Below are 26,509 nucleotides of genomic sequence, written 5' to 3'. Positions count from 1 at the left end.
TGTTACCATTAAATCTCTAGTTTTAGCGGGTTACAGTTTATGTATCAATATGAATATTACATCGATTTTTATATTGTTTAATGATGTATAAACAAAATTATATTGATGAACGGCACTGAGCTTTTATCAAAAAGAATTAAATAAATATTTAGGAACTCTCTATTTTGTAGAGTCCAATTCAGCGCTAACTTTAGCTATTTTTAGGAATGCCACCACTATTTGTAGCATACCCCATTTAGCTTCTGGCTGCACTAGTCGAGTGTTGCCAGAATCAGTGGAAAACCCTGATGAATTTTTTAATTTTTTTAATTTAGTAAACAAATCATTCATATAGTGTGCTAAGAATATCAATCAAATTAAAAACGCAACAAAATCGAAAGCTTTAGCTTTGCCCAATATGAATTGTTAAAGTGAGTGGAGTCAAATACAGTGCCGTATACCCAAATTCATTTCGCCAGGGGACTGATTGCACATTAAGACTTACTTTACCCCCCGTTCAGTCTACGTGCCTGTAAATGAGTGAGAGTGGGCTGCACAAGTATGCGTGCTGTGTGCGTGTGTGTATGAAACAATAAATGAAAAAATTAGTCAAAACAATTTCAATGTTCCTCCTTCTATTTTCGGCATCAGTTTTTTAAACAAATAAATTGCACAGTGGCTTCACCGTTTAGTTCTCATTTATTGCCATCGTAATGCCATTGGCCAAAAAAAAAAGGTTAAGGTTAGGAAGTTAAGCTGGGTGCGCAATATACATCTGTATATACATATATACATATGTATGTACATATGAATGTGCATATGTTTGAATTTCATTAACATTTCTTTGTTTTCAATAGAACTTGAGCTGAAGAGAACGAGAAACGCAACAATTCACCAATCAACTCTATCGATCACGGCCAACAGATTGACAGAATATTGCTGAGAAACGTCAACCGCAGCAGCACCACCAACCCCACAAATCAAGGTGAGTTTGTTTGTAAATTAACCCGTTTACCTTACCTCAAATAATGTAAAAATGTCTACTGAGTACTGGAAATTCATATACATATTTACTTGAGAAATCCCTCTTATATCTTATCGCCCATTTATAAGGTACATTGGTATTAGTGTCTCCAGTATTTGCTTATTGGATGACTCTTCAACTTGCAAATCTTCCATGGAAACAAGCTGCAACTGATAGTGTCTAAGAAGGGTGCAACAAACTTTCCCGATGGTTTGATTTTTGTCACCGACTTTCAGTACTTTGCAAAAAAATAAGTAATTTGTTTTGTTTTTTGCCGCTTTTGTTTTAATCACATTAAAACTTGCCGCCTGGCACGCGACGCATGAGGTTTTTGGCCCCAGCCCTGCCCGCCTAGTGCAACATACAAATACAACCACCACACCGCCCACCCACCCAGAACTGACCTACAAAAAGTGCAATGCGCTTGCCAACCTACCGAAGAAGAAAAAAAAATCATTTTCTAGCTGCCCTAAGGGATGGTTTTTCGAAATATGAATGAGTTAGTTCTTCCCAAGAGTGAAGCAAACACTTTTCCACCCAAAAAAATAAAAGCACTCACACACACACTAAAAGAATTCTCTTTTGCAATTGCAGTAGACTTTTATTGTGAAAACTCATCCATAAACGCTTACCCTTTCCACCTCTCAGACGGGTTCAATGCCATTGCTGTTGCGCAAGGCTGCAGGAGTCGGCATTTGAGTTATGTCTATGTCCCCCTCCATGTATAAATTTAGAAATGTGACAATGAGGGATTTGAAATTCTCTTTTCTTGGCCTCCATTGGGAGGTTTTCGTTTCCTGCTTCAATGCTTAAAAATGTAAAAGAAAACATCGAATTAGATATTTCAGTGAACTTGGAGGAAGAGCTTTACCTATTTTCCATTTTCATTTTTAATAGACAATTTCGAATTTGAAATTGTAGACAGAAAGTAACATTTTAGTAGTAAACCCCATAAAATTATTTTCATTGTTATTGATTATTATTATGCTTTAATATAAATTTCATTAGAAAAACATTACTTTCAAATAATTTCAAAGTTGTTTTCGATATTTCTCTTTACTACCAACTTGAGTACTCGAAGTGGTCGTATAGTTTTAATAAATTCACATACGAAAATTACATTTTTTTAGAGCAAAAAAATGTTGTTTTCTTGATTTGTTGTTGCACTTAAAGCTATAATTCAAATCTTGACTAAATCAATAATTGTACTGTTGGCTAATATATCCGAATACGTCATCTAACAATGAGTTGTTCAGCAGAAGTAAAAGTTTTGTAATTAGAATCAAAAATTAATTGAAAATTACAATGGATTATCATCTGGCCAGCTGCCACTTAAAATACTACAACTAGCCGCGGTAATGAACTTTCTTTGGCCATAAATGATATTGTTGTGTACGATCACTTAGTGGTAGGTCTAGTTAATCCGCTCCTGGTATGTGCATAATATTGTTGCCGTTGCTGCAATAATGACACATGCAAAGATTTGATGGACTGAGACTTGCCGGGCCCAGTGTGCGGTCATTTATTTTTGTTAACTTAAGTTGCTTGCGTAAACTACTTCATTGACACGTACACACACACACATACACACACACTCGCAGTGAAAAAGAGAGATGAACAGTGTTTACAGTGCGGACGCGTCTTCGTCTCCGCTCCCAATTATTCATCTATATTGTGTTTCTACCTGTGAATAAAAGGCTTGAGTTAGTGGTGCAAGTGCCCGCGTTAAGTGTCTACTCGCCAGAATCCAAATCTCGTCCGGCGGTCGTCGAACACCCGGTGACCAGGGCCTGCTGCGTGCACCGGTCCATGAGCCTGCACTTTCCTTGGGTGACCAGGGGGGTGGGAGCTGCTCTGCCTCGTCCCGTTACTTGTGGATGCGTCAGTGTTGGTGTGTGTCGGGTTTGACATTTCTTTCGGTTCCCGCTTTTGTTCCTCTTTGCCCACACAAATTCGTTCCTGCGGGATAGAACCATCAGCTGATACCAGGTTTGCCAGATCAGTAGTTAACTAGCCGTTAACAGCGCCCACTGCGCTAACAGCACGCCTTTTACCACACGATCTGCCTCTGTTAACTGTGCACTCTGTAAACTGTTAACAGTTGGGCACTTTCGATTCTGCACTGCACTTAATCCGATACTCGAACCCGCTCGTAACATAGCTGAGTTCCAGCACCAAGCTACACATCTGCTCGGTGGCGTTGTACGAGTCGCGCAAGTCGCTGGCGCATGGGCCGCTGGTTCAACTCCGCGCTGGGGATTCGTGAATTTCTTGGATTATTTGTTATTTGCAATTGGAACAAAAATATAATAAAATAAAATAAATACAACAAAACAAATTTATTTATATATAACAATACTATACACATATACATATATATTCTTTTTTGTTGTTGCTTGCTGTTGCCGGCACCGGTAGGCCAAGGCTCAAATCCGCTGGAAGCATCTGGAAATTAAATATATTTTTTTTTTCCCTTTTGGTTGTTTTTGGTCTCTTATTTATTTTATTTTTTTTTAAAATAAATAAAGATCCAGGAAGAAGTTCCCGAGTCGGAGCGGTATAACTCCCATCGCTAGGCAGGGGGAAATACTTGCCCGCCGAGGGAATGCCAGTAGAGCGGACGCCTCCGCCAACAGGGCAAGCGCCAGAACAGCAGGCTGCCTTAAGTCTCGTGGCTCAAAATGTGGCGCTGTCGGTGGCGACTGGTCAAGACGCGACCCCGAAGCGAACTAGAGACTCCCCAACGCATAGTCCTAACAGCGGCGGTAACGTACCCCCAAAAAAATCGAAGGTACAGCCAAAGGTCAAGGCACTGGACGAAATGAGTATCCTCCTGGACTCAATTGCTGTCCACTACTCCAAGGAGAAAGATGCTAGCGGCAAAATAAACCGCAGCATCACAAACACTTTTAGGGAAAAGGTCGCCAGACTGCAAGAACTAGTCGTGGTTGTCAGTGCGATGTTCCACGGTCGAGAACTCCCTGCCACAACAGAGCCGAGGTGCGTATCCTGTAGTAGACCGCCTCCCAAGCGCGTGAGTCGCTACCAGCAAACGGATGAGGCAGTCCCTCCACTTAAACAGGACAAGCCGACGCAAGTGTCACCCAGAGTAAGTGTCATCAAAGATGCAAAAAAGAAGTCTGCACAGCAGCCTGCTGATAAGCGAGAGGAGCAACCCCACGACCCTGCCCAGAAGGACACCAGTACGTGGCAGCGGGTCGGTGCGTCATCGCGGGCGTCCCGTCACAAATCTGGGGTACCTCGCAGAGTCAAGCCGGAGGCTCTCTTGGTCCAGCCAGCATCGGGCCGCAGCTACAGCGAGGTCTTGGCCATGGTAACGAGGCGCAGTGATGACAAGCTCAAACGCGTATGTGAGCAAGTCGTCAAGGTTCGACGCACCGTCAAAGACGGGTTGTTACTCGAGCTAAAGGGGGCCCCTGAGGACAAGCAGTTCCTGAAGGACGAGCTGAAGCACGTCCTAGGGGATTCAGCCGGAGTACGTGTCCTTGCTCCAACCAAACACGCAATTATTCGCGAACTAGATGAATTGACTGAGCCTCGCGACCTTATTGTCGCACTGGCAAATCAAGCAAGTGTCGACGAGGACTGCTGTACTGTCAGGAGTCTACGCCGCGGGCTCTCCGGGTCCAAAGTCGCAGTCATAAGTGCAGCTGAGACGGTGATGAAGAAGATACTGGCATTAGGCAAAGTCCGTGTTGGATGGTCCTGTTGCCGTATAAAGGAGCTGGACGAGCTGCCTAAGCGTTGCTACCGCTGTCTCAGGGCTGGCCATATATCGGCGAAGTGCCCCAGCCAAGTGGATAGGTCCAACTGCTGCCTGAGGTGTGGAGCGGAAGGACACAAAGCCGCGAGCTGTGGATTAAAAGACCCCACCTGCTTCCTGTGCCAAGAGGAGGGCCTTCAGCCTACGAACCACTTTGCGGGCAGTCATCGGTGCCCCCTTAATGGAACAAAGAGGCAACCACGGGCCCATCAATGATGCGCCTAAAATTCATCCAAGTGAACCTTAATCACTGTGCCGTCGCGCAGGATCTCCTCCATCAGACGGTTCGGGAAGGCGGCTACGACTTGGCCCTAGTCAGTGAGCCGTATAGAACGGAGAGGAACGCCGACTGGGTATCCGACATCAACGGAAAGGCTGCTATTTGGTCCTGCGGGACTATCAGGCTCCCAATTGAGGAAGTCGCCCAGATGGAGGGCTTCGTCCGGGCAAAAATTGGAGGGTACTGGGTCTATAGCTGCTACCTGCCTCCCAGCTACACCCTAGAGAGGTTTGGATGTACCATCGACGCCATTTCTGTCGACGCCAGGGGCCGCCAAGGTGTCATCATTGGCGGTGACTTTAATGCTTGGGCAACTGAATGGGGTAGTACTCGCTCCGACGCACGGGGCCGCCTTTTGCTCGAGTGTTTCTGCAATCTCAGTGTCTCGCTGCTCAATTCCGGCTCAAGATTCACTTTCAGTAGAGCCGGTGCAGGATCCATTGTCGACCTTACGTTCGCCAGTGACTCCATAGCTTCACAGTCGAATTGGGAAGTTGGGCGTCACTACACCGGTAGCGACCACGAGGCCATTGTCTTCACCGTTGGGACAACCATGCCACGAGCTGAGCGAACGCCTCCCACCGGGAAAAGCTACAAGTTTGAGTCCTTAAACTTGTACACGTTTAGCAGAGTGTTGGAGAGTTTACGTGATGCACGCCTAGGAGATGCAGACACGGCAGCGAACTCTTTCATGTCGACACTGGAGAGGGCCTGTGATGAGAGTATGTCCCAGCGCAAGGCATACAGAAGGCACCACAAACCAGTCTGTTGGTGGAATGACAGTATCGCCGAGGTTCGCCGCAGATGCTTCCGCGCGAGGCGCATGTACCAGCGTGCTAGAGGGACGCTAGCCTTCCCAGACCTATATCTGGAATACAAGCAGTGCTGCAAGGCTCTCAAAAAGGCGATCAAAGACAGCAAACGCGAGTGCTTCCTCGCCCTATGCGACTCCGCAGAGCAGGACCCATGGGGTAAGGCATACCAGACTGTCGTGAAGCGCTTGCATATAGACAAGACTCCGGCACCAAAGGACGCCCCGACTGTAAGGGGCATAGTAGACACCCTCTTCCCTCAAATCGTGGACGAATTGCCTGTCCTGCATCCCCCGCTTCACCCACAAATAGAAGAATGCACAGTGGACGAGGTACTCAACATAGTCCGGAATCTTAAACCTGCGAAGGCTCCGGGCCCCGACGGAATCACTAACCAAATACTAAAGATCGCGGTGTCCTTACAGGCTGAGTCCTTTGTGGACTTGTACAACAAGTGCATGAGGGAAGGCGCGTTCCCATCCAGATGGAAAAAGCAGAACCTAATCTTGCTTACGAAACCAGGGAAAACTTCTCTCGATGCGTCTTCATTCAGGCCGATCTGCCTCCTGGACTCGGCAGGTAAAGTTCTAGAGTCTCTAATTTGCGCAAGGCTTAGCTCAGCCATCCAAGCCAACGGAGGACTTGCGGAGCAGCAGTTCGGTTTCCGGAAGGCTAGGTCCACAACTGATGCCATTGCACGCGTGGTTAATATTGCGGCGGACGCGATCGCCGGTGCTAGATGGAAAGGGGGGTCGAAAGAGTACTGTCTGGTAACCACCCTAGACATAAAAAACGCCTTCAACTCGGCCAGATGGAGCCGTATCCTAGTCGCATTAGCCGATTTTGGAGTCCCACACTACCTCCTCAGTTGTGTGCGACAATATTTCCAAGGAAGGACCATCTGCTACACCACAAATGATGGCCCAGTAGTGCGGACAGTGTCTGGAGGAGTGCCCCAAGGCTCGGTGCTGGGACCTTTACTCTGGAATACAATGTACGACGGAGTCTTACGCCTGCAGTTTCCGCCTGGCACCCACATCACAGGGTTCGCGGACGACATAGTCCTTGCCGTGGTCGCTAAGACCGTCAAGGAAGTTGAGGAACGCTCGAATGCCGCCATTAGAAGCGTCGAGCAGTGGCTCCAGGCCGCCGGCCTCCAGTTGGCAGCTCACAAGACGGAGGCAGTGCTTATCAGCAGCAGAAAGACTGTGGAATCCGCAAAAGTACGGGTGGGCAGCGCTGTGATTGAATCCAAGAGGGCTATCAAATATCTCGGCGTTCTACTGGACACAAGGCTCAGTTTTAGGGAGCATCTGCAACATGCTGGAGAAAAAGCAGCCAAATCCGCACACGCTTTATCGCGCATCCTCTTAAACACGCGCGGCCCGAGGCAGGGACGACGGCTACTGCTCTCGAGCGTCACCACATCGACGGCGCTCTACGCAGTACCAGCGTGGATCGACGGCATGAGAGTGAAAAGCTACCGACGAGGACTCGAAGCAACCCACCGGCTAAGCGCGATAAGAGTCTGCAGTGCATTCCGCACGATCTCGGATGACGCGGCGCTCGTTATCGCAGGAATGATGCCGATCGAAGATCAGGCAGCGATCATCGAAGCAGTCGCTAAGGCCAGACGAGGTAGCTCAGTAGGACCGGGAGAAACACGCAGTCTAGCGCGGCAACACAGTATACGGAGGTGGCAAGAGCGCTGGGACACCTCGACCAAGGGAAGGTGGACGCACACGCTCATCCCTGACATTAGCGCGTGGGTCCTGCGCAAACACGGCGAGGTAAACTATTACCTGACTCAACTGCTGAGTGGTCACGGCTGCTTCAGGACGTATCTGAAGAGATTCGGCCACGAAACTTCGGACGAATGCACCTGGTGCGGCAGCGGAATACCCGAAGACGCCGAGCATGTTTTGCTGCATTGTCCCAGATTTGAAGCGGCGAGAATCTCCATGGAGTGCGCAATGGGGCATCGCGCAACACTGGAAAATTTGACCAGGCTGATGGTCGCTAATCCCCGAGCCTGGGAGGCCGTCAGTACTTTCGCGTCGGTGGTGATGAAGGAGCTCAGGAGGCTCGAGCGTCAGAGGCACGAGGAATGATCGCCCAGGGCCCTGCGAAGCAGTACCCAAAAGTAGTCCCGTTTGACCCTGTATTCGTATCCACCTCCCCCCCTCTAACTTCACGAGTGTACTGTATTGTTCTCTCCTTGATTTGTGATGCTTAATATTTATTGTTTATTATATTCTTTTTTATATATGTTACGTTAATAAGTTGTTATGTACGAGTAATAAATGGAATTAAAAAAAAAAAAAAAAAAAAAAAAAAAAAAACACACACTCGCAGTGTATCTATAAATGTATGTAGTACTGTGATCTCATTAGTATACTTGCCAGACAAAATGCATTTCCTTATGCAGCTCACGATGAATGTGCTCTTGGAATCTGAATCATAAAGTAATACATACATGTGTACAGTGAAGACACCACATTCAGCGAAAAATCAACAAAATATTTACCCCATGCTAAGCCGTTGTTTGTTTTCTGCCTTTCGCTACCGCGCTTCAGTGTCAACTTTAGATGGAATTGATATGTGACTCATAGTTGTTGTGAGTGTGTGTGTGTGTATGTTGCTGATGATGATTGTTTACATCATTTTTTATTGTTGTTCCTCTTGTATATGTATGTATGTATGCAAAAAGCGAACCCAACACCGTTGTTGTCATTGACAACGACAACTACAACGGGCGTCTCATGATATGATGTTTGCATTAGTTATTTAAGCATTGTGCGACAGCACTGAAAACCGCATTTAAATAAACTAAAACCCTCAAACTGCAAAAAAAAAAAAAGCAGATAGCCAACAACAATAAACAAATGTGCAGCACTCATTTTTTTTATTTTCTTGTTGTTGTTGTAAGTGAATATGATCATTACGACATCACACTTCCCGTGGAAGAAGAAGAGAGAGAGGCAATAATTATAAAATTTGATATGAAACATTTGAGATTGACTTTGAGAACGTTGTAAAAATGACCTAAAAATTATTTTATTAATGAATGAATGACTACAAAATAGTTGCAAACTAATCAGATTTTAAATTTAACGGTGTATAAAGTATCGAGATTTCGCTGTATTTAAACAGAAGGCATTTAAAATATCTCCACTATGATGCTTAAGACTTATGTTTAAGATTTTAAAATAAACTGGGTTTTAAATTTTTATCTACTCATTAAATGATGTAGCACAGGAAAACTATAATTATAGTATATATTTTGAATATTACGTATCCCCGACTGAAAATCTTTATCAATAGAATATCTTTCACCACAATGCTTATGAATAAAATACTTCTTTTCCCTGTTCAAAAGCATTGTTAAATGTTAATCTATACTATGTATCTAAAGGGTATGGTGGGATATTTTAGTCGACAAAATGTATATAACAGGCATAAAGAAGATTTTCAAATACTGTCTGTCCGTTAAAGCAGCTAGATAAAGGAGACTATAAGAGCTAGAGTTATCAAATTTGGCAAGTACCCTTAGGTAGTATGTAAAGTGTGCAAGTTTAATTAAAATTTTTTATATGATTTTTGGGGGAAAAAAAGGGAATTTCCCCCAAAATCGAAAAAAAAAACGATTTTCTCCTTCAATATTTAAGTTATTGCAATCAAACTTTGCATATTAGATAGATTTATTGACCTCAAGTCAGTTAAAACTTCAAAAAGGTCGAAATCTAGACAAACATTTTAAAATCTTCTTAATTTTCCAAAATTAACTCGCTGAAATCAATTTTTGTAAACCAGTACACAACTTATTCATTAAATTTTGCATCATTAAATAAAATATTAACATAATTTTTGGGACCAGTTATTCCAATATCCACATTATCATTATTTTCGGCGTAATTTTTGGGAACTTCTCTGTACAATTAAAGATATCTATAGAAAATATATGTACAGCTCAATAATATACATGTTGTTACTAAATTTACTTTTTAAAAGCTATATTAGTGATATATAAAAACCAAAAATATATGAATGTTTAAACAAATAAATGCCCAGAAAGGTCTAATTGAAGAAAGAAACTGTTTTTTTAGAGTGCTTGCGAATTGCAGTCAAAATTTCTGGAAAATTTCTTTATTTTTTTTAGGTCAATATTTCTGAGTCAATTCTTTTGAAAATTAAAGATAATTGGAGTTAATTTTACAAGCATTTCCATATGAAGCGTGATGTAATAATAATTTGTTAATTTTTTTCTTTTTGAAATGCTTGTCGAATGGCGTGGACAAAAACAAATGTTTTAACACAGCAGTCACATATTTAATTTATAAACACACATGCATATACATTTTTATATGTATGTAGTGGTGAATGTTTTTTGTAGTATTCGAAGCTCTTGGAATTTCAATGAAATGTTAGTGCTTTCTCGATTTACAAGAGTGCCAAAAGACGATTAAAATATAAACAGACAAAGTAGTAACAAAGCAAACTGAAAGTATTCAAAAATTTTAAAAAAGCGAAAGTGTTTTTTCTTTTTTTTTTCTCTTTAACTTTGCCTTGGAAACCTGTTATTGCCAACTAAATAAATGTAACATTTGATGAAGAAGATTCATGTGTAAAAATTTGTTGGCAAATAAAAATGCATGCTAAACTAATAAGTAGTTTTATATTAGTGCAGCAGTAATATACCGATATTCCAATGTAAAGCAGAAAAAGTTGCAAAACGACACAAAAAGCAAAAGATGAAAAAGAAGCAAACAAATTGCCATCATTAGGGGGAACTTTGGTATTGGGAGTTGGCCAACTCATCATTTAATATGGCTCTTTTGTCTTTTCCTTATAAGTAGTTACATTCCATTTGTTCCAGATATACAGACATATAATGTGTATTTGAGTGGACCAAAACGGTTGTGTAAGATTTGCTAAATGGATGAATGAAACTTGCTTAAATATTATCATAATAAAAGACTGTAGTCATTCTATACTAACTTAATTTCAGTTGTTCATTACTTTGAACCACTCTAATACTCTATATACAAATGTTGTGAATATAATGTGTATAGTGACCCGGAAATTTTGGCAATGTTTACCTTTCATAATGGGCATCCGCAGGCGCAGGCCTTAGAAATAATATTTGACAGCCGTTTTTAGGAAGTTGGTGCGTGTTTTAATAGAAAATGGATATGTTAGACAGTTGTAATCATTTCTCAAATTGAATTTAATTTAACGGCTATGGGTATATCCTGTCCACGCCTATTAACCACTCCCTACTTTACAAATGTGTGTGCATTTTTGGGGCAATTAACCTGATGGCAGTTTATTGGGAGCAAATCAAGGAGAAGCCGGCAGATAACACACCTCGAAAATCGTAAATGAAATAAAGTTTGTATGTACTCATACATATGTGTACACCAGGAAGATACATACATATATGTATGTACATACATATCTTAAAGGTGGTCAGTCCAAGTGATTTCCATGATGATGACTCACACTCACACAATTGACAGTGTCAACTATTTGATTTTGTTGCTGTCATTGAACCTCAATTTCAATTTGTTTTTAAACCTTATCAAATTATTAAATTTATACTAACCGCCTATGTATTCATATATATGAATGCATAAAAATGCTTTAATCCAAATTTGTCTGATTGAAATTTTTGTCATGTCTAGGGTGAATTTTTTTGCATTTTGTTTTCCTCTTTGCCGCGCCAATAAACGATAAGTTTATTCCCTAAAAGATAAGATATATCAGAGCTGAGAAATACCTTAAAGTCTAATACTTTTTAATTTCAATTCCCATTGGCACATTCTTTTATATGTATGTATGTATGTACATATATCTCTCACATGTTATGAGTCATTGTATATTTAATAAAATAAACATTCGATAAGGCGTAGATGTTTGAAATAAACTGTTCCCTCTCTCTCTGTGATCTGAGACAACAACATCAACTGGAAGTAACTTGTACTAGCTACGATAACTTTATGGGTTAGCTTCTAACTAATTTAAAGAGAATTGGACTAATCATAGCTGATGAATTCATTTAACATCCGTTTAAATCGTCATCATATTCTTGAAGGAAATTAAATTTAGGAATTTCCTTTCGGCAATTTGATGACTGAAATCTGCTGATTCAGTTTTACTCGAGATGAATCATATCCCAGTAGTAATTATTTAATTTTGACCCACTGTTTTTAATTAATAAGTAAAATGTCAAGTATTGGAAGGCCTAAACACAAAATACAATTTCTATGATCATTTCCCATAAATATTGCAAAACGATGATTTCCTCTATACATTTTGATTGTTCGCTTGTGACGTCATGGCGGATGGCTAATTTTGTATGTTAATTTCTTGCTTGTTCTTGCTGACAGTCGTCTCCCCCCTAATGACTTTCTTTTGGAGCCCTCTCTCTCTTTCTTTCAATCTCTCGTGTCTTCGTGTTCCCCCCCAAACGTTTGGCGTTTGCTCGCTCTCCCTCTGTCTTGCTTGCGGTATCGCATGCGCAGCTGTTAAAGTTCTTTAGTTTGAATTTGACTGGCAAACTGAGCGCACGCTGCGTTTTCTTACTTGATTTGTCGTCAATTTATTTATTGTTTGTCGCGTTTCTCTCTCCCTCTCTCTCTCTCTGTGTGTGTGTGGGTGTGCGAATTAGTGAACAAAATATTATCAAAATGTAAATAAAAAAAAATTTGTTAAAAAATTTTTGATAACGCTTATCTAATAGCAAAACAAAAAAAAAAAAGAAAAACGGTTAAAAATAATCACAAAAATTCCCACTAGATGATTCAATGCAAAAACATAAAAACGATCATAAAACATAATTCGAAAATTTAGTTTCAACAACAATTGTGGCTATTTCAAGTCACGTTTCTCCAGGTTGACATTCTACAAATTGAGTCGTCTGCCTTGGAGATCGCGGCTGATTTTTAAGTTCTTGTTCCCTTAGTAGTTGTTGTTGTTGTTCTTGTCTTCTTATGCTGTTTGAGCATTTCGGCCTAATCATCATTTGAGTGATTTTGTAGCCATAATCATAACCACGCCAAGATTTCCAACAAATGCCACGACCAGAAAGTTTCACCTCATATTTGCCACCCTCCACATATTGTCCATTAAGATTGCTGGAAACAACAGAAAACCATTGAGTATATGATGATAAGCCGGAGTGTAAAAGGTTCTTACCTCTGCTGGCAATCATTATACCACCAAGCTCCCACATTTGTACTGGCACAACCTTTGCCACTCACATCATGATCAAATGTCGAGAATGGCATTCCCTTGTGATAGCTAAACGAATCTCCAGCATCCCCTGAATATCGGCCCAACGAAGCTATGGCATATGAATTCTCTTCGTTGTCTATCGTGAAGTTATCGTATTTCGCATGGCGAGTATCACCATTGAAGTCTTCGAGATATATATACAACTCGTATGGCTCTGCGGTAGTTAAATGATTTAATCTCTCCAAACCAATAAAGAACTCACCGCCTAGGCTGCCAAAACCATTGCGATACTCAAGCCAATTGCGATAAAAGTTCTCAGTACCATCTTGTCGACGTTGAATCACTGTCCAGCCGGCTCCGGCCACTCGAGTGTCGCATGCCACCAGAAAGGGCTCCAGTCCGGGCACTTGGATCATGTGAATGCCATTTGTATTGATGTAGGCAGCCAGGCAAGATGAAGGATAGCCAAATACTAAATTGATATAGATATAAGACTTAATCAATCTCATTTATAAGATTTTGTCTATTCTCACCATTTGATGAACTAGTTGGCTTACTTTCTCCTATTGCAGTTGCCTTGGTCTTTAGCTCATTTAAATGTGTTTTGAGGCTTTAAAATAATTGCCATTTAATTGGGTTTTAAGAACTTTATTGTTGTTGTTTATTTACCTTAAAAGCAAATTTTCACATTTTTCGTAAGCATTTTTTAATTGATTACCATCAGCTAAACTTAAATAGATGATCAGTATTGTAATGGAAATGAAATAAATTTGCATTTTTCCGGCCTTATTGCACAAATTAACTGATCTAGACTAAATTATTTATTATATTTCTATTTGTAAATCAATGCAATGCGTTATCAATTGCACTTGCAAAATATTCAGGTCAAGTTCGTTTCCCATGTAAGAGATAAGTTGTGGAATTGACGTCATTATGACATTTCTAGATCTATTAACGATTGTGGGGTCCAATTTTACGACACTTGGGTCTTATCATTATTTGTGTAATTTTATATCCATAATTGTGACCATGCCATGATCTCCAACACATTCCACGGGCAAACATTTTCTCTTCGTATTTGCCCCCATCGATGTATTGTCCATTTAGATTGCTATCCAAACAGGCATTATACCACCAAGCTCCAACATACGAAAATGCACAATTTCTATTAAATTCATGATCATTATCACGATCATAAGTGGAAAATTTCATTCTATAATGCGATCTAAGCGAATCGCCAGCAGTTCCTGTATATCTACCCAATACATTAAGGGCATAAGACCCGACTTCATTGTCTATGGCGAATTCATCGTATCTGGCATGACGCACAGTCTTATTAAAGTCTTCCAAGTGTATGTAAAGCTCGTATGGTTCCAGAGCCGTAATTGCACGTATGTTTTCCAGACCCAAAAAGAATTCGCCATTCAGATTGCCAAAACCTTCACGATATTCCTGCCAATTACGGAAAAAGTTAAGACTTCCGTTTGTACGCTTCTGAATAACAATCCATCCCAGACCAGCTAAACTACTATCGCATAGAACTTTAAAGGGTTTCTGTCCTGGCACTTTAATTACATGCATTCCAGTGGTATTCATTGGTGCGGAGAGGCAAGAGGAAGGCATTACTTTGACTAAAATTTGTATTATTTAGTATTTGCTTTAATATATTGAAGTATTTAAATACTCACCATCTTCAGAAACATTACTCGGATCAGTGTGGGAATAATTTTTAAGTTCATCAAGTACTTCATTGAAACTGTGTTAATAAAGTAATTAAAGAGTAATGGGCTTACATTTTTATATGATCTTTACCTTATCAATAGATTTTCTGCATTCTCATAGATTTCTTGGAGATGACTTTTTAATTCGTTTACCTATTTGAAAATAATATTCATTAAAATATATTTTATTTAGTTTTACATTTTATCTTACTTCCAAGTTACTGCATATTGTTTTTTCACTAAACCACAATACGAAAAGTAATTGCAAAATCATGCTCTGTTTCCACATTTTACTTGAGCTCAACTGAAATTCATTTGCCAACTATTTTTTGCCTCAGCAATCAATGATTTGTGAAATGTTTCTAATCATAAGCTAGTAAGATCAATTAGTTGATAACGAAAAAATACATAAATTGTTGAATGGAAGTTTTTACAATCTAGATGGGAATTTAATTCTCAAACCAAAAATTTTAATTAGAGCGAACGACAAACATTTTGTTTCTATTTTTATTTCTATTTCTTTGTAAAGTCAAACCAATTGTTCATCTATAATTCAAAATCAATATGTGTTTTTTTGTTAATGCCCACGTGCAGCCAAGTTGTATGCTCTTGCAAGAGAGAGTTTATTGATTTTGTTTAGAGGTTTGTCATCTCGAAATAAGAATTCAAGTATTAATATATACATATGTTTTAAATTAGCAAGAGTTACTTTCCTCAAATAGGTTTTTCAAAGAATTAAATGGTTGTTAAAACTTTTCAAATTATTCGAAAGGGTATCTAAAATTTTAAAATATGTCTTCACTCGTTTTTGAATTATGTAGGTTGTTAAACAATGTGCGGGCTTACAAGCATTTTGAACTTGGCTATGGTTTTTTGTTGTTGTTTATCATGGCTTCAATCTCGCCAAGATTGGACAGAGCGTAAACAATAAGTATAAAAGTTTATAATATTAAATGTGTGTGAGTGTGTGGGTGGCAGTCTCAAAACGGGTCGCTTTTAGAGTGCTGAATGGGTCTGAATCCAGACCCGTTTGCCAGTCTTGTGCAAAAGCCTCGACTAGACAGATGCTGAAATGAGGCTACATTTAGGTTCTTTTAAGCCAAAAGTATTTAAATAAGAAAACTGATTTATGAAACGTATAGAATTCTAACAATAATATATATTTTTCAATTCTTATAGATGGCAATACCACCGCCGCCGGGTCCACCGCCACCACCAGGACCGCCTCCACCACCAGTAATGGGCGGGGGTGGAGCAAAAGGTGGTGCGGATCCGAGATCAGCTCTTCTTAGCTCCATCCAAAAGGGTACAAAGCTGCGAAAGACAACAACTGTGGATAAAAGTGGACCATCATTGGCTGGAAAAGTTTGTGGGGCAGATGGAGCCGGAACGGTTGGAGGAGCAAAACGTGGCCTAAATAATAATAATAATACCAGCAGTAGTAATAATAACACAAATGGCATTGGCAATGGAGCACCAAAATTGAGTGGTCTTTTCGAAGGTCTCTCCCAGATGCCAAAACTGAAGCCCGTGAATGGTTATCGCGGTAAGTATTTTAAGTAGTTCTGTATTCAAATTAATTTTTGTTGCTCAATCGGTTTCCGTTTTATCACCCACGCACCGTTTCACACACACGCACACACACGTACAACAGCAGCAGCCGCAACAACAACAACAACTACATCAAAGCCCACAGCAACGAACTCAATTCGAAGCAACAGCCCTCCCGCTGCTGTTGCCTCGGCTGCCAGCAATGAACCCATGGACTTCAGCACAGAGCTCACCAAGCATTTAACACTGAAGCGTCAAAAGCAACAACAACAACAACAGCAACAACAACAAAGCACACATATCAATGCAACGGAAGCAAATTTAAAAACAAATCGTGGACCACCACCGCAGCCGCCAAAGGTATTAAGGGAATCAGATCAGATCTATATATATATGTATATATACACATATGTATATGTATTTAAAATCCATGCTGTTGGACAACGGAAGAAAGAATCAAGGTCATACTAGAAAAAAGCGAAATTTTATTCGCATGGCAAAATTTTACTCACTCAGTTGGGACTTCAATATTTTATAAGACAAAAGGCACCTTTTTGAATGGTTATAGACATTTTTCGAATAACTTTTAAAAGATCAATTCCTGGTAGGGTTTAATCAGAAATAGAACTAAGCAGATTGAATTATATCGATCCAAAGCAATGAAGATATGAAGAGTAAAGTAGGATTTAATTAGAATATTGACAGTAACTTTTAAAGCCAAGTACAGTCTTTTATTCTTCTCTTTTTTAAATGAATTCTTGGCCTTTCTTAATATAATTTCTAATCGTGTTTGTGTTAGTTTGTGTCAAGTAGAAAACATCTCAAGCAATAAATATGAAAATTTGCAAGGATAATTTGTATTTGTCGAAGTCCTCGGTAAATGAGTTGTCTAAGTGTTATTTAGTCAGTCATTTAGGCAACTAAACAACGAGGATTCGTGTTCGAATCCCAAGCTAATGTATGGATGAAGTTTTCGGCTAAGCCGAATGCCTTAGTTGCCAGTACTTGTAAAATATAGTTAGGTTGATAGTTTTAGGTTTACCATATCCTATACTTATAATAATAATAATGTTTATATTTGTTTAACTCCGAATACTAATTGATGAAATATTTCTGTATTTGCAGAGCGATTCGATATTGGACCGCATGAATATACCGCGTGCAGGAACAGCTTCCACTCCCACACCATCAGCGGCGTTCGGTACGAATTCCCATGCCAAATCTTCATCGCCTACTCACTCGGATAGCGGGAGCAACAGCAGTGGCAGTGTCAAGAGCAAGGCAGCCAATTTGAAGTAAGTTTTTTTTGCATATATGTATATATGGCATGTTGTTTGGGTTGATTAGATGTTTTATACAAATAATATACATATACATATACATCTATTGTTACGTAAAAATTTTGATATACAAGAAATTTTATTTCGGTTTTTGTACATTTTTGTTAAAATTTGATTATATCTTTTTATTTTTTCTTTATCGGGAATTTGTGTTATCCTACACACACACTACTACTACAACTCTGTTCACATTACCCACAATATCCTTACCTGAACCACCACAACAGTATCTCGTTAGGCAATAATTTTGTAAATAATTCGATTGCAAAATCGAAATCAACATCAGCCACAACAACGACCACAACAATAAAAGGTGCAAGTTCAACAATAAACTCAAGTCCATCAACAACAACATTAAACCAAAGTCGAACCTCATCCACGGGATCACTGCACAGTTTGGCGCCAAATAAATCATCGTTATTCGGTGTTAGTGGTGGTGGTGGTAGTGGTAATAATAATGCACAAAAATCATCGCCGCCTCCGCCCATGGCCTCGCCCACACCCACGCCTACGCCCACCCCGCAACAACAACAGCAACAAAAACCAAGCATCAGCTTCGGCAAACCAAATTTCGCCCCAAAGCCGCCAGGTCTGCAACAATTGGCGCTAGCTAATGGTCAACAACGTCCAATGGTGACCCGTCACCACAGCATGAAGTCGCCCAGGTACAAATATCCATCTCCTGTAATAAATAAATGTGCACAACTCGCTAACCGCCATTGTCTATAGACGACAACAAATCGTCAAGTTGCTTTTTAAATTTGTTTTAATTATAAAGGTTTTGGTTTCTTTTATATTTGTAACTAAGCTTCAAAACGCATGCTAACTTTAGTTCATAATCGTTGTGTGTGTGTTTGTGTAAAAAACGAAACTTAATGCTTTATGTGTGCATTTGCCCCTTCACAGATCTCCGCCAGCAGTTGGAGGCGTCAATGGACCTGTCTTTCCAACCCAACAACATTTCGGCACCATGCGGGCGCCCTTACAACAACAACAATTTCAGTCAAGCGACTCCATTAGCCAGAACAGTATAGGAAGTATGAGATGTGCACCCGGTGTGCCAAAGTGTAAGTAAAAAGATGTCTGATAAGAGGTCTCCCCTCTATAACTCTTCTTCTCCATCTCTCTCCTGCAGCACGGCCATCGGTGAAACCTCCGCCACCGCCCACACCGGCTCGCAGCATTTCCAATTCAAATCTGAGCACCATATCATCGCCCTTCAGCGCTGTCAACACAACTTTGGTACAGAGTGTTGCGATCAATACACAGGCCCAGGTTTCATCTCCACCCCCATCCACATCTAGCAGCACCAGCAGTGTGGCTGCCTTGCGTGATCAATTCCGAGTGACAAGTAATGCAACACCTCCGCCGCTTCCAGCAACATTGCCACCGCCACCGACATCGAGCCCGAAGTCATCTATCATGCGGGATAAAGATAAGAAGGTTGAGAACGTCAAACCGATTGTATTAAACGGAGGTCCCATCAATCCACCAGCACCACCTCCGCATCGTACCTGTCCACCTCTTCCCCCGCAACGACAGTCGAGCAATGTAAGTAGAAGGGGAAGAGTCATAGGACGCACACCGCCCCGCCCCGACCCGCCTTTCTTTTATAGGTTAAAGGTCAATACTAAAATTATAACTTGGTTTTATTTTGGTCGTCGTCCGCCTTTCTCAATGAGCACAAATGTCAAAAGAGAAAAAATATGTAGGCCATTGACTAGATTGTCGAGAAATCAATGCAGGACTCAAAATCATTTAAATTTCCTTTTGCTTTTTAATAATATATTAGATTCTGTGAATCAGATCATCCAGAGAAGTAAAAAACTGACCATTGCCCAAGACAATAGCGTAACTTGGTGTTTCAACCTACCCCAACTAATATAGAAAGTTGTTTAGTTTAGAGCGCTCTCTCTCTATGTTTACCCTTGGTAGCATTCAGGGATTTCTCTTTGCGCGCGCATTGCTCTCCCTTGCGCACACTTTTATAACTTACCTTTTCGTTAATAGGGTGGTGAGTGAGGGAGTGAGTGAATGGGGGGAGGAGGACAGATTGATTTTCCAACCAAATACGTGACGAAAACACAAAGGTTATACGCGCGCGTTTATCCTGCACAATCACAAGAAATATTGGCCCATTTGGCATTCATTGTTGTTGTTGTCATCCTCCCACTCGCTTAGCATGACAAAGTAAAGCTCTGGCTGTTCAAGAGACTGTTCGCAGTTAGGCAACGGACTGAACGCGCAAAAGAAGGCACCAGTCAAATAATCAAGTTGGTCAAAATGTCGATGCTCAATCTCAACTTCAAACGCAACGTAACGTAAAAAACGGGTTTTTTTTTTTGTTATGTATTCATTTGATTCATTCTAAACTAATGTCAATTCTTCTTCGGTGTATTATTACAGGCGGGTTCCCAGCAGGCACCAGTGCCGCCCCAGCGTCATTCTTCTATAAGGCCCAATGCTCCATTGACGCCACCTACGCACATGGCGAACTCTTCTCAGTTATTTGGTAGCAACAACGGATTAGCCACTTCTGGGTCATCAGCTGCTTGTGGAGCTTCAGTTGGTCGACTGGTTATCGATTTGGAGACAAAGTTTGGCAAACGTTTTCACAATGTTACCGAATTTCCCAAGCCGCCTCCTTTTTTAAACATACAAAAAGTTTATCCTAGTCGCACGCTTAAGGCATCCAATGGTATGTAGTAGTGTATATGTGTGTGTGTGTGTGTGTATACGTGTGGGTGTGCGTGTTTGTGTGTGCGTGTGTATGTGTATGTGCTTAAGTGTACAATTATAATTAAAAATATATTATTTTTATTATTATTATTATTATTAATATTATTATACCGATACCCACAAATGATATGATGTTATAAATGGAATTTGAATCAGTGAAAACCGTCAATTTAACAATATTTCTATGAATATTATATAAATATCTTATATAGAATATAAATATTGTTAATGGTCGGTTTCATTCGATCCATACCCAATTGTAGTATAATAAATTGTTATCTTAGGGCGCACGCTATAGCATTTAAATTTCGATGAAACAACGAATGTATATTTTATACTTTTTTCAAACACGAATAGAAAACTACACACACACCTATGTATGTTACACCACGATCTATGTATCAAGATTATTTACTCTTAAGCATATCGAAAAGTTAGCTATTTTTATTCATTATTGTTGTTCTTTGTATGAATCGGGGATGCAAAACGATACCAAAATATAAAAGTTTTATTTTAAAAAAAACGTCTTACAAAATTATTCTCTAATCTTTTTTTGCCCTCTTCAATTTACATAAGATTATATACGTTTCTCTGATTTAATATTCAATCTTAATGTATATTTTTTAATTTTAAAACATAGAAAATTTAATTTCAATTTGATTTCTGAAATCGTTATGCATCCGTGATTTAATAGGAAATGTTATTTGTATATTGCATATTACTAAAGTTGAATAGCTTTATGCGACTAATTTGTTGAAATGCAAATTCGGTATTTATTTGTTTACAGATAAAGGAAAAACAAAAAACACAAAAAAGAAACAAAAGAAAAATGATATTATTTCTAAGCATTATATTATTCTTATTTTATAAAACACAAAAATATCCCTTATATATACACCATATGTCCTCGACTGTATTACATATATATGTTGTCAGCCCTCACCCCCTCGCCACACAACCAATTCATGCGAACACATACATATACTATATGATTTGTTGTATACATTTGTAATATGTAGCGCATGATTTTATTTGTATATCAATGAAAATTTATACTTAAACTTATCTAAGAAAGGCACAGCAGATATATATATTTTTATTTTTTGAAGTTAATTTATCTATACTCTCCTTTTTTTTAGTTTCTTTTTTAAATGAAATGATATAACAAAATAAAAATTGTTTCTATATTATGCATACATATATTTTGTATTACACTGTGTGCTTTATCAATTGTTTCGTCCTCTTATTTTGTTTTGGTTTGGTTTGGTTTTTTGCGACGTGGCCCTTTCTTACCAATGGTCGGCGCTTTTTTTGCACAACTCTCACTTTCTCGCAGCGAAAATACATTTTTTTTATGACATATGTACATCATACTATATATATACATATATTCAATCTATATCCCATCTATCCAGTATGTATGTATGTATCTATATTTATTTCTCTCTCAGCTAATCTGGTGCCAAATACAAGCAATAACAACAATAACAATTCATCGGCCGCCTCAAACAACAATGTAAATCGTAATCCAGTGCTGCCATTGAAACCCGCTTATGCACCGCTTAAAAAACATCGTGCACCTGCCCCACCGCCGCAAGCAGGTGTCGCCGCTGCAACCGTGTCTGTCATAAGGCAGTCCAGTTTTCTATATGGCGGCAGTGCAGCGGCAAACAATTCGGTGCCCATTCGACCTCAGTCGCAGCCAGCAGACTCGGTTCCACGAAATTCAACGGTCTATTGAACAGATGTACAAAATATATATTTGATGCTTTGTATATTAGCATATGTATTATGTGACTGTTTCGCTTAATTTGTTGTTTGTACATATAATGGACGCATGTGTGTAATGTATGTATATGTATATGTTTTATTGGACCAAAATGTCTATGAAAAATTGCATAAGAAAAACGAGAACAATAACAGAATGGAATGGAATGTGTTAATTACCCCGAGGTCTTATTGTAAATCTTAGGTTGAGCCAGTAAAACCAAAAAAAAAACCAAAAAAGAAAACACAGAAATTATTGCAAAGAGCTTAATTGAAATGATTTAGTCAAAAACATACCAGATCCTAACTTTGGCCATCCGAAGTTCATATACCTTTGCAGTTTGGCTATTTAATTTCACCTAAAAATTAATTTAGTTTTTAGTAGTAATTAATTGATTTGGATGCATACATTATAATAATGTTTAATAGTATGTATCAACTGCAAGGATATAAGATAGATGCAGCACATTCTGTTTAAACAAAAGTTGCTAGAAAATTCACAAAAAACAACAACAATTATGTATGTATATCGTCTTCCCGAGATGCACTGTTCTATAAAAATTTATATATCATAATGTGTACATAATACAATTAATTATAATTAGCATTATTTGTTTTAAATTCAAATTGAAATTTAGTAAATTGATTAGCAACTACTATAAATCAATGACTTAGGTGTGTTTTGTATCTATATTACTATGCCTACCTATGAATAACTAGACTGAAACCGTTGAACCCAAGCCACATTAATTTAATTGAAATAATGTCTACAAGAACACACACCAAAAAACAAACACACACACACACACTCAAAATGTTAACAACTGAAATTGTGTCAACGAAATTCACTTCACACACATACATAACATTCGATTTCATGGTTTAGCCATAGTATAACATATGGCTAGTTACTTTAGAGAAATGCACAATATTTTCTGAATATACAATAAATATATAAGTATAAAGTGCGTGCCAGACTCCAGATGTTCGTTCTGCTTGATTCCGATATGACATGCTATTCTTTTCGTTATACCTACTATATATTTACATTTACATCGTTTACAAGTATTATTATTAAAGAGTAAACAAGCAGAATGTGGCATTTACAAATTAGTTAATCGTTCCATATTATCAACGTGTTGCATAACTTATTCACATTCATTAATGTTACCGAATTAATAAATTTGAAAAATCAATCAGTATTTCTTCGATGGGCTGTTAATTTAATTTAATATTAGGCGTGTATAATGTGTATGGATGGTATGTATTTTTGTTTATATATATAATTATATGTATATTTGAGTAACATTTTAAACTGTTTAAAAAAGCACCTTAACTCAAATCTGAGTCTGCTATTTTAGCTTAAAGCATTAGCTATATGTAGTACAAATATATATTGTGTACATTAGACTGATTTTTAATCCAAAAACCGAATATATAGAATTTCAAAAACATTGCCAAGAATATTCTATGAATTGGAATTTAGAACCATTAATTAGGATCTAAAACCACATGATATCATGCTTTTTGTTTGTCATGGTAAGCTTTTAATAACAAAATATTCTTGATTAAAAACAAGTCTAATGAATATATAAATATATAGATGTGTGTATAATATATATATGGCTAAATAGCGATAACAATTTAAAGCTTATTTCTATTATATCAAATTTCCAACTGTGATCTTTGTTGAACAAGGAATAACAACAATGAGATAACAGTTCCCACTTTCCTAATGGAAGAAAGTTAGTTTAGCTGCTCTCACGTTTGAGCTTTGAGGTCTGTACTGCTTCCTCAAGCGCCTGATCTTCGCGTTTACGCCGTCGTTCGCATTTGGGACATGGCTGGTGTTCGTTAAGGCACTGGGCATGGAACACAGCACCACAGGCAACACACTAGATAAAAAAACGAAATACGTTTTAAACAAAATGTGTAAGATAGAAGAGCTTCAAACTTACCCGAAATGTGGTGGCGATGTGAAAGGGATATAGCACACGAGGACTCTGACAAATTTCACAGATGAATCCCTTAAGCTGGCATTTCTGGCATTTTAAGACATGAGCTTCACCAAGTTTAAATGCTTTCTGCAGTTGTTGGCATAGGACACCACGCTGAATCAAAGCCAGATCCGATACGGAGTATTGATGTATGTGCTCATACAGATACTCCCGGCCGCTGAAATACTGCCTAAGAACCTCAATACTTTCCGGGTTACAAGTATACAAATAGGCGCGAATGAAGTTTAGACGAATCCGTAGCGATTGCAATTCAGCCATAGCTTCGGAAGCGTGATATATTCTAGGATTCAATATCTGCAGGTCCAGAAAAGGTTGAGCCCTAAACTCGGCCAAAAATGTTGCGGCGCGCTTGCTTACGCTATACTTATGGAAATCAAAATTATAAATTATTCTAGCCGGAATAAGTTGGGTTTCCATATCCATGCAGCTATTGCAAAAGTAGCCACCGCTGAAGGAGCACACCCTATTTAAACAAACAAAACAAAGAGGATTTATTATTTAGTTGGCATGTGGGTTAGGGTTTTGCTACTTACTGAAAATTGCTATAACCAATGCCCAACGGATGTTGGCAGGTGCGACATAAAAATCCCTGAGCATTCAGACCTGGTTCGCGGGGCAGTTGACACAACTGGACTACCATCTGCTGCAATTCGGTCATGTCGAAATCTGAACTAAGCAGTTCAAAGTCAGAATCAACCGACTGTAGATCAGAAAGTTCATCCACAACAGCCGGAGTTGGCGGAGCCTGTGAAATGCTTAAAGTAGATGCGCTGGCCCGAAACTTCTCCCAGATCTCTGACCAACCAGTTCCTCCCTCTCGATTACGTTCATGCTTTTTTAGTAAGGCATTGTAGCTGCAACGATCAGCATAGGGAGAACGAAGACTTGACGTGCTAGTCATGCTAACAGAGCGTTGAAAGAATCGAGAGCTAGAAGATTCCGCAGTTGGCGAAGGTGTGCAGGGGGGATCCATATCGCCAGCCGACCAAGATGTTTGCATAAGGTTGGTCAGTGAATTGCTACCTTGTGGTAAACTATTATTGCCCTCTGTATCGATTTGATCACCTTGAAATTCATCAATCGGTCGTTGGGATCTTTTGCGATGTCTTGGTTTGTTTCCCAAAGGGGTTTCACTTTCATCATTCAATATGGGTGTACTAGCTGCTGCTGCTGCTGCCTCTTCTACTTCTGGTGAACATTGTTCACCTGTTTCGCTTATAACAGCCATTTCATCAAATTTTTGAATTAGCAGGTCGAGGTTTTCACGCTGATTTAAATCTAGCACGCCGAAATTGCCACTTCGATTAAAAGGGCTGTTCGAAATAGATTCAGAGAACAGTTCATTGGGACGCAAGGGTTGCGGAGTGGGTATGGCCACAATATCAGACCCCAGTGAACTGGCTACATCGATGCCACTGCTAATCTATGGAAGGTAAAACATACGATTATAGTAATGATAAGAACCCCTATGGTAGCTTCGACTTATACTCACGGGGCAGGACTTTAGTGCTGGTGTCCACAAGTCAGACAATTGTAGAGAATAGTCTGGCCATTGGTTTAGCAGACTAGAATTGACCGGCAAATCGAAATGAACATATGCCTCCAGACTCTCCATTATCTTTGCAGCTGTCTCCAATCCGTCTGCATCCTTCAGCAGGGCATGCCTCTTATAATATGGCGACAATGCTGAACCATTTTTTCGAATGTTATTCATATATGATGAGAACAACGATTCGTTCAACGATTGTCGAATCCAGGCTCGACATTGGCCCACCTCCGATGTGATCTGGCTCAGTTGGTGTATCTGTTCAATCACCTGCTTATGCATAAATACCATGCATGGAGCCCAGAAACTTGGCTCTGGGCGCCTTTCCACATCTGCGATCACATTTAGAGTGGCCCACAAAAAGGAATCCTTTAGGCCATGTAGGAAAATTGCCTCCAATGTGGTGCATAGGGCGCTGGTCAGCTCACACACTCCAAGAACCTCTGCGTTAAAGTGCAAATTATTAATCTTATAATGCAATTGTTGAATTTGCAGTTTGCAACTCACCGACTGCATTCTGTTTAACGTCAAACTCAATTTCACGTGCATTTTCGTTTAATGTGTTTATCAGCGCTTCCTTAACCACATTGTCACGCTTGAATTGAAAATTCTGCAAGCTACGAAATAAGCTCATTTATAAATATTCCTGTTATATTATTTTTCTTTTGTTTTGGATCTCATCTGAGGGGTGGACATCGATATTAATGATTGT

At 39.4% G+C, this 26,509-nt stretch overlaps 4 protein-coding genes across 11 annotated transcripts; 1 reads left to right on the top strand and 3 right to left on the bottom strand.

The window, feature by feature from the left end:
- The first annotated feature begins 240 nt into the window (after nucleotides 1–240).
- Nucleotides 241–22,241, top strand: LOC6639949 (WAS/WASL-interacting protein family member 3). 8 transcript variants are annotated; one of them, XM_047010130.1, is made up of 11 exons: nucleotides 242–410; nucleotides 837–964; nucleotides 16,016–16,382; nucleotides 16,494–16,747; nucleotides 17,513–17,682; nucleotides 17,955–18,392; nucleotides 18,634–18,794; nucleotides 18,863–19,278; nucleotides 19,909–20,043; nucleotides 20,134–20,425; nucleotides 21,918–22,241. In XM_047010130.1, the coding sequence occupies exons 3-11, from the start codon at nucleotides 16,016–16,018 to the stop codon at nucleotides 22,205–22,207; spliced, it is 2,523 nt and encodes an 840-aa protein (XP_046866086.1). In that variant the 5' UTR covers nucleotides 242–410; nucleotides 837–964; the 3' UTR covers nucleotides 22,208–22,241. The 8 variants fall into 8 exon arrangements, with proteins under 8 accessions (XP_046866087.1, XP_046866086.1, XP_046866080.1 ...); XM_047010124.1 differs by having other exon boundaries at nucleotides 16,491–16,747; XM_047010125.1 differs by having other exon boundaries at nucleotides 242–721; nucleotides 16,491–16,747.
- On the bottom strand, nucleotides 12,706–13,891 carry LOC6639931 (ficolin-1). The gene is made up of 5 exons (XM_047009957.1): nucleotides 13,834–13,891; nucleotides 13,785–13,797; nucleotides 13,649–13,725; nucleotides 13,077–13,587; nucleotides 12,706–13,015 (listed from the first exon to the last, which is right to left on the bottom strand). Exons 1-5 carry the CDS (start codon nucleotides 13,889–13,891, stop codon nucleotides 12,760–12,762), a joined length of 915 nt encoding a protein of 304 aa, XP_046865913.1. The 3' UTR covers nucleotides 12,706–12,759.
- Nucleotides 13,955–14,862, bottom strand: LOC6639932 (ficolin-1). Its single transcript, XM_002063413.4, has 2 exons — nucleotides 14,804–14,862; nucleotides 13,955–14,746 (listed from the first exon to the last, which is right to left on the bottom strand). Exon 2 carries the CDS (start codon nucleotides 14,736–14,738, stop codon nucleotides 14,067–14,069), a length of 672 nt encoding a protein of 223 aa, XP_002063449.1. The 5' UTR covers nucleotides 14,739–14,746; nucleotides 14,804–14,862; the 3' UTR covers nucleotides 13,955–14,066.
- Nucleotides 22,242–23,457: 1,216 nt separating the features above from the next.
- Nucleotides 23,458–26,507, bottom strand: LOC6639950 (pleckstrin homology domain-containing family M member 1). The gene is made up of 5 exons (XM_002063415.3): nucleotides 26,305–26,507; nucleotides 25,744–26,240; nucleotides 24,785–25,674; nucleotides 24,192–24,714; nucleotides 23,458–24,128 (listed from the first exon to the last, which is right to left on the bottom strand). The coding sequence occupies exons 1-5, from the start codon at nucleotides 26,429–26,431 to the stop codon at nucleotides 23,985–23,987; spliced, it is 2,181 nt and encodes a 726-aa protein (XP_002063451.1). The 5' UTR covers nucleotides 26,432–26,507; the 3' UTR covers nucleotides 23,458–23,984.
- Nucleotides 26,508–26,509: the final 2 nt, after the last annotated feature.

The sequence above is a fragment of the Drosophila willistoni genome (genome assembly GCF_018902025.1).
Source record: "Drosophila willistoni isolate 14030-0811.24 chromosome 2L unlocalized genomic scaffold, UCI_dwil_1.1 Seg196, whole genome shotgun sequence".
In the NCBI taxonomy this organism is placed as follows: domain Eukaryota; kingdom Metazoa; phylum Arthropoda; class Insecta; order Diptera; family Drosophilidae; genus Drosophila; species Drosophila willistoni.
This window is presented reverse-complemented; position numbering and strand designations above follow the sequence as displayed.

Excerpts from the sequence above, each read along its gene's own strand:
- LOC6639931 (XM_047009957.1), bottom strand. The coding sequence starts at position 13,891 with ATGCAAATTTATTTCATTTCCATTACAATACTGATCATCTATTTAAGT. Across the intron at positions 13,588-13,648 it reads GCCAACTAGTTCATCAAATG|TATTTGGCTATCCTTCATCT; the intron begins GTGAGAATAGAC and ends ATATCAATTTAG. Across the intron at positions 13,016-13,076 it reads TATAATGATTGCCAGCAGAG|CAATCTTAATGGACAATATG; the intron begins GTAAGAACCTTT and ends TGTTGTTTCCAG.
- LOC6639932 (XM_002063413.4), bottom strand. The coding sequence starts at position 14,738 with ATGCCTTCCTCTTGCCTCTCCGCACCAATGAATACCACTGGAATGCAT.
- LOC6639949 (XM_047010124.1), top strand. The coding sequence starts at position 16,016 with ATGGCAATACCACCGCCGCCGGGTCCACCGCCACCACCAGGACCGCCT. Across the intron at positions 17,683-17,954 it reads AGCAAGGCAGCCAATTTGAA|TATCTCGTTAGGCAATAATT; the intron begins GTAAGTTTTTTT and ends CCACCACAACAG. Across the intron at positions 20,044-20,133 it reads ATCTCAACTTCAAACGCAAC|GCGGGTTCCCAGCAGGCACC; the intron begins GTAACGTAAAAA and ends GTATTATTACAG.
- LOC6639950 (XM_002063415.3), bottom strand. The coding sequence starts at position 26,431 with ATGAGCTTATTTCGTAGCTTGCAGAATTTTCAATTCAAGCGTGACAAT. Across the intron at positions 26,241-26,304 it reads CGTTAAACAGAATGCAGTCG|AGGTTCTTGGAGTGTGTGAG; the intron begins GTGAGTTGCAAA and ends ACTTTAACGCAG. Across the intron at positions 24,129-24,191 it reads ACATCGCCACCACATTTCGG|TGTGTTGCCTGTGGTGCTGT; the intron begins GTAAGTTTGAAG and ends TTTTTTATCTAG.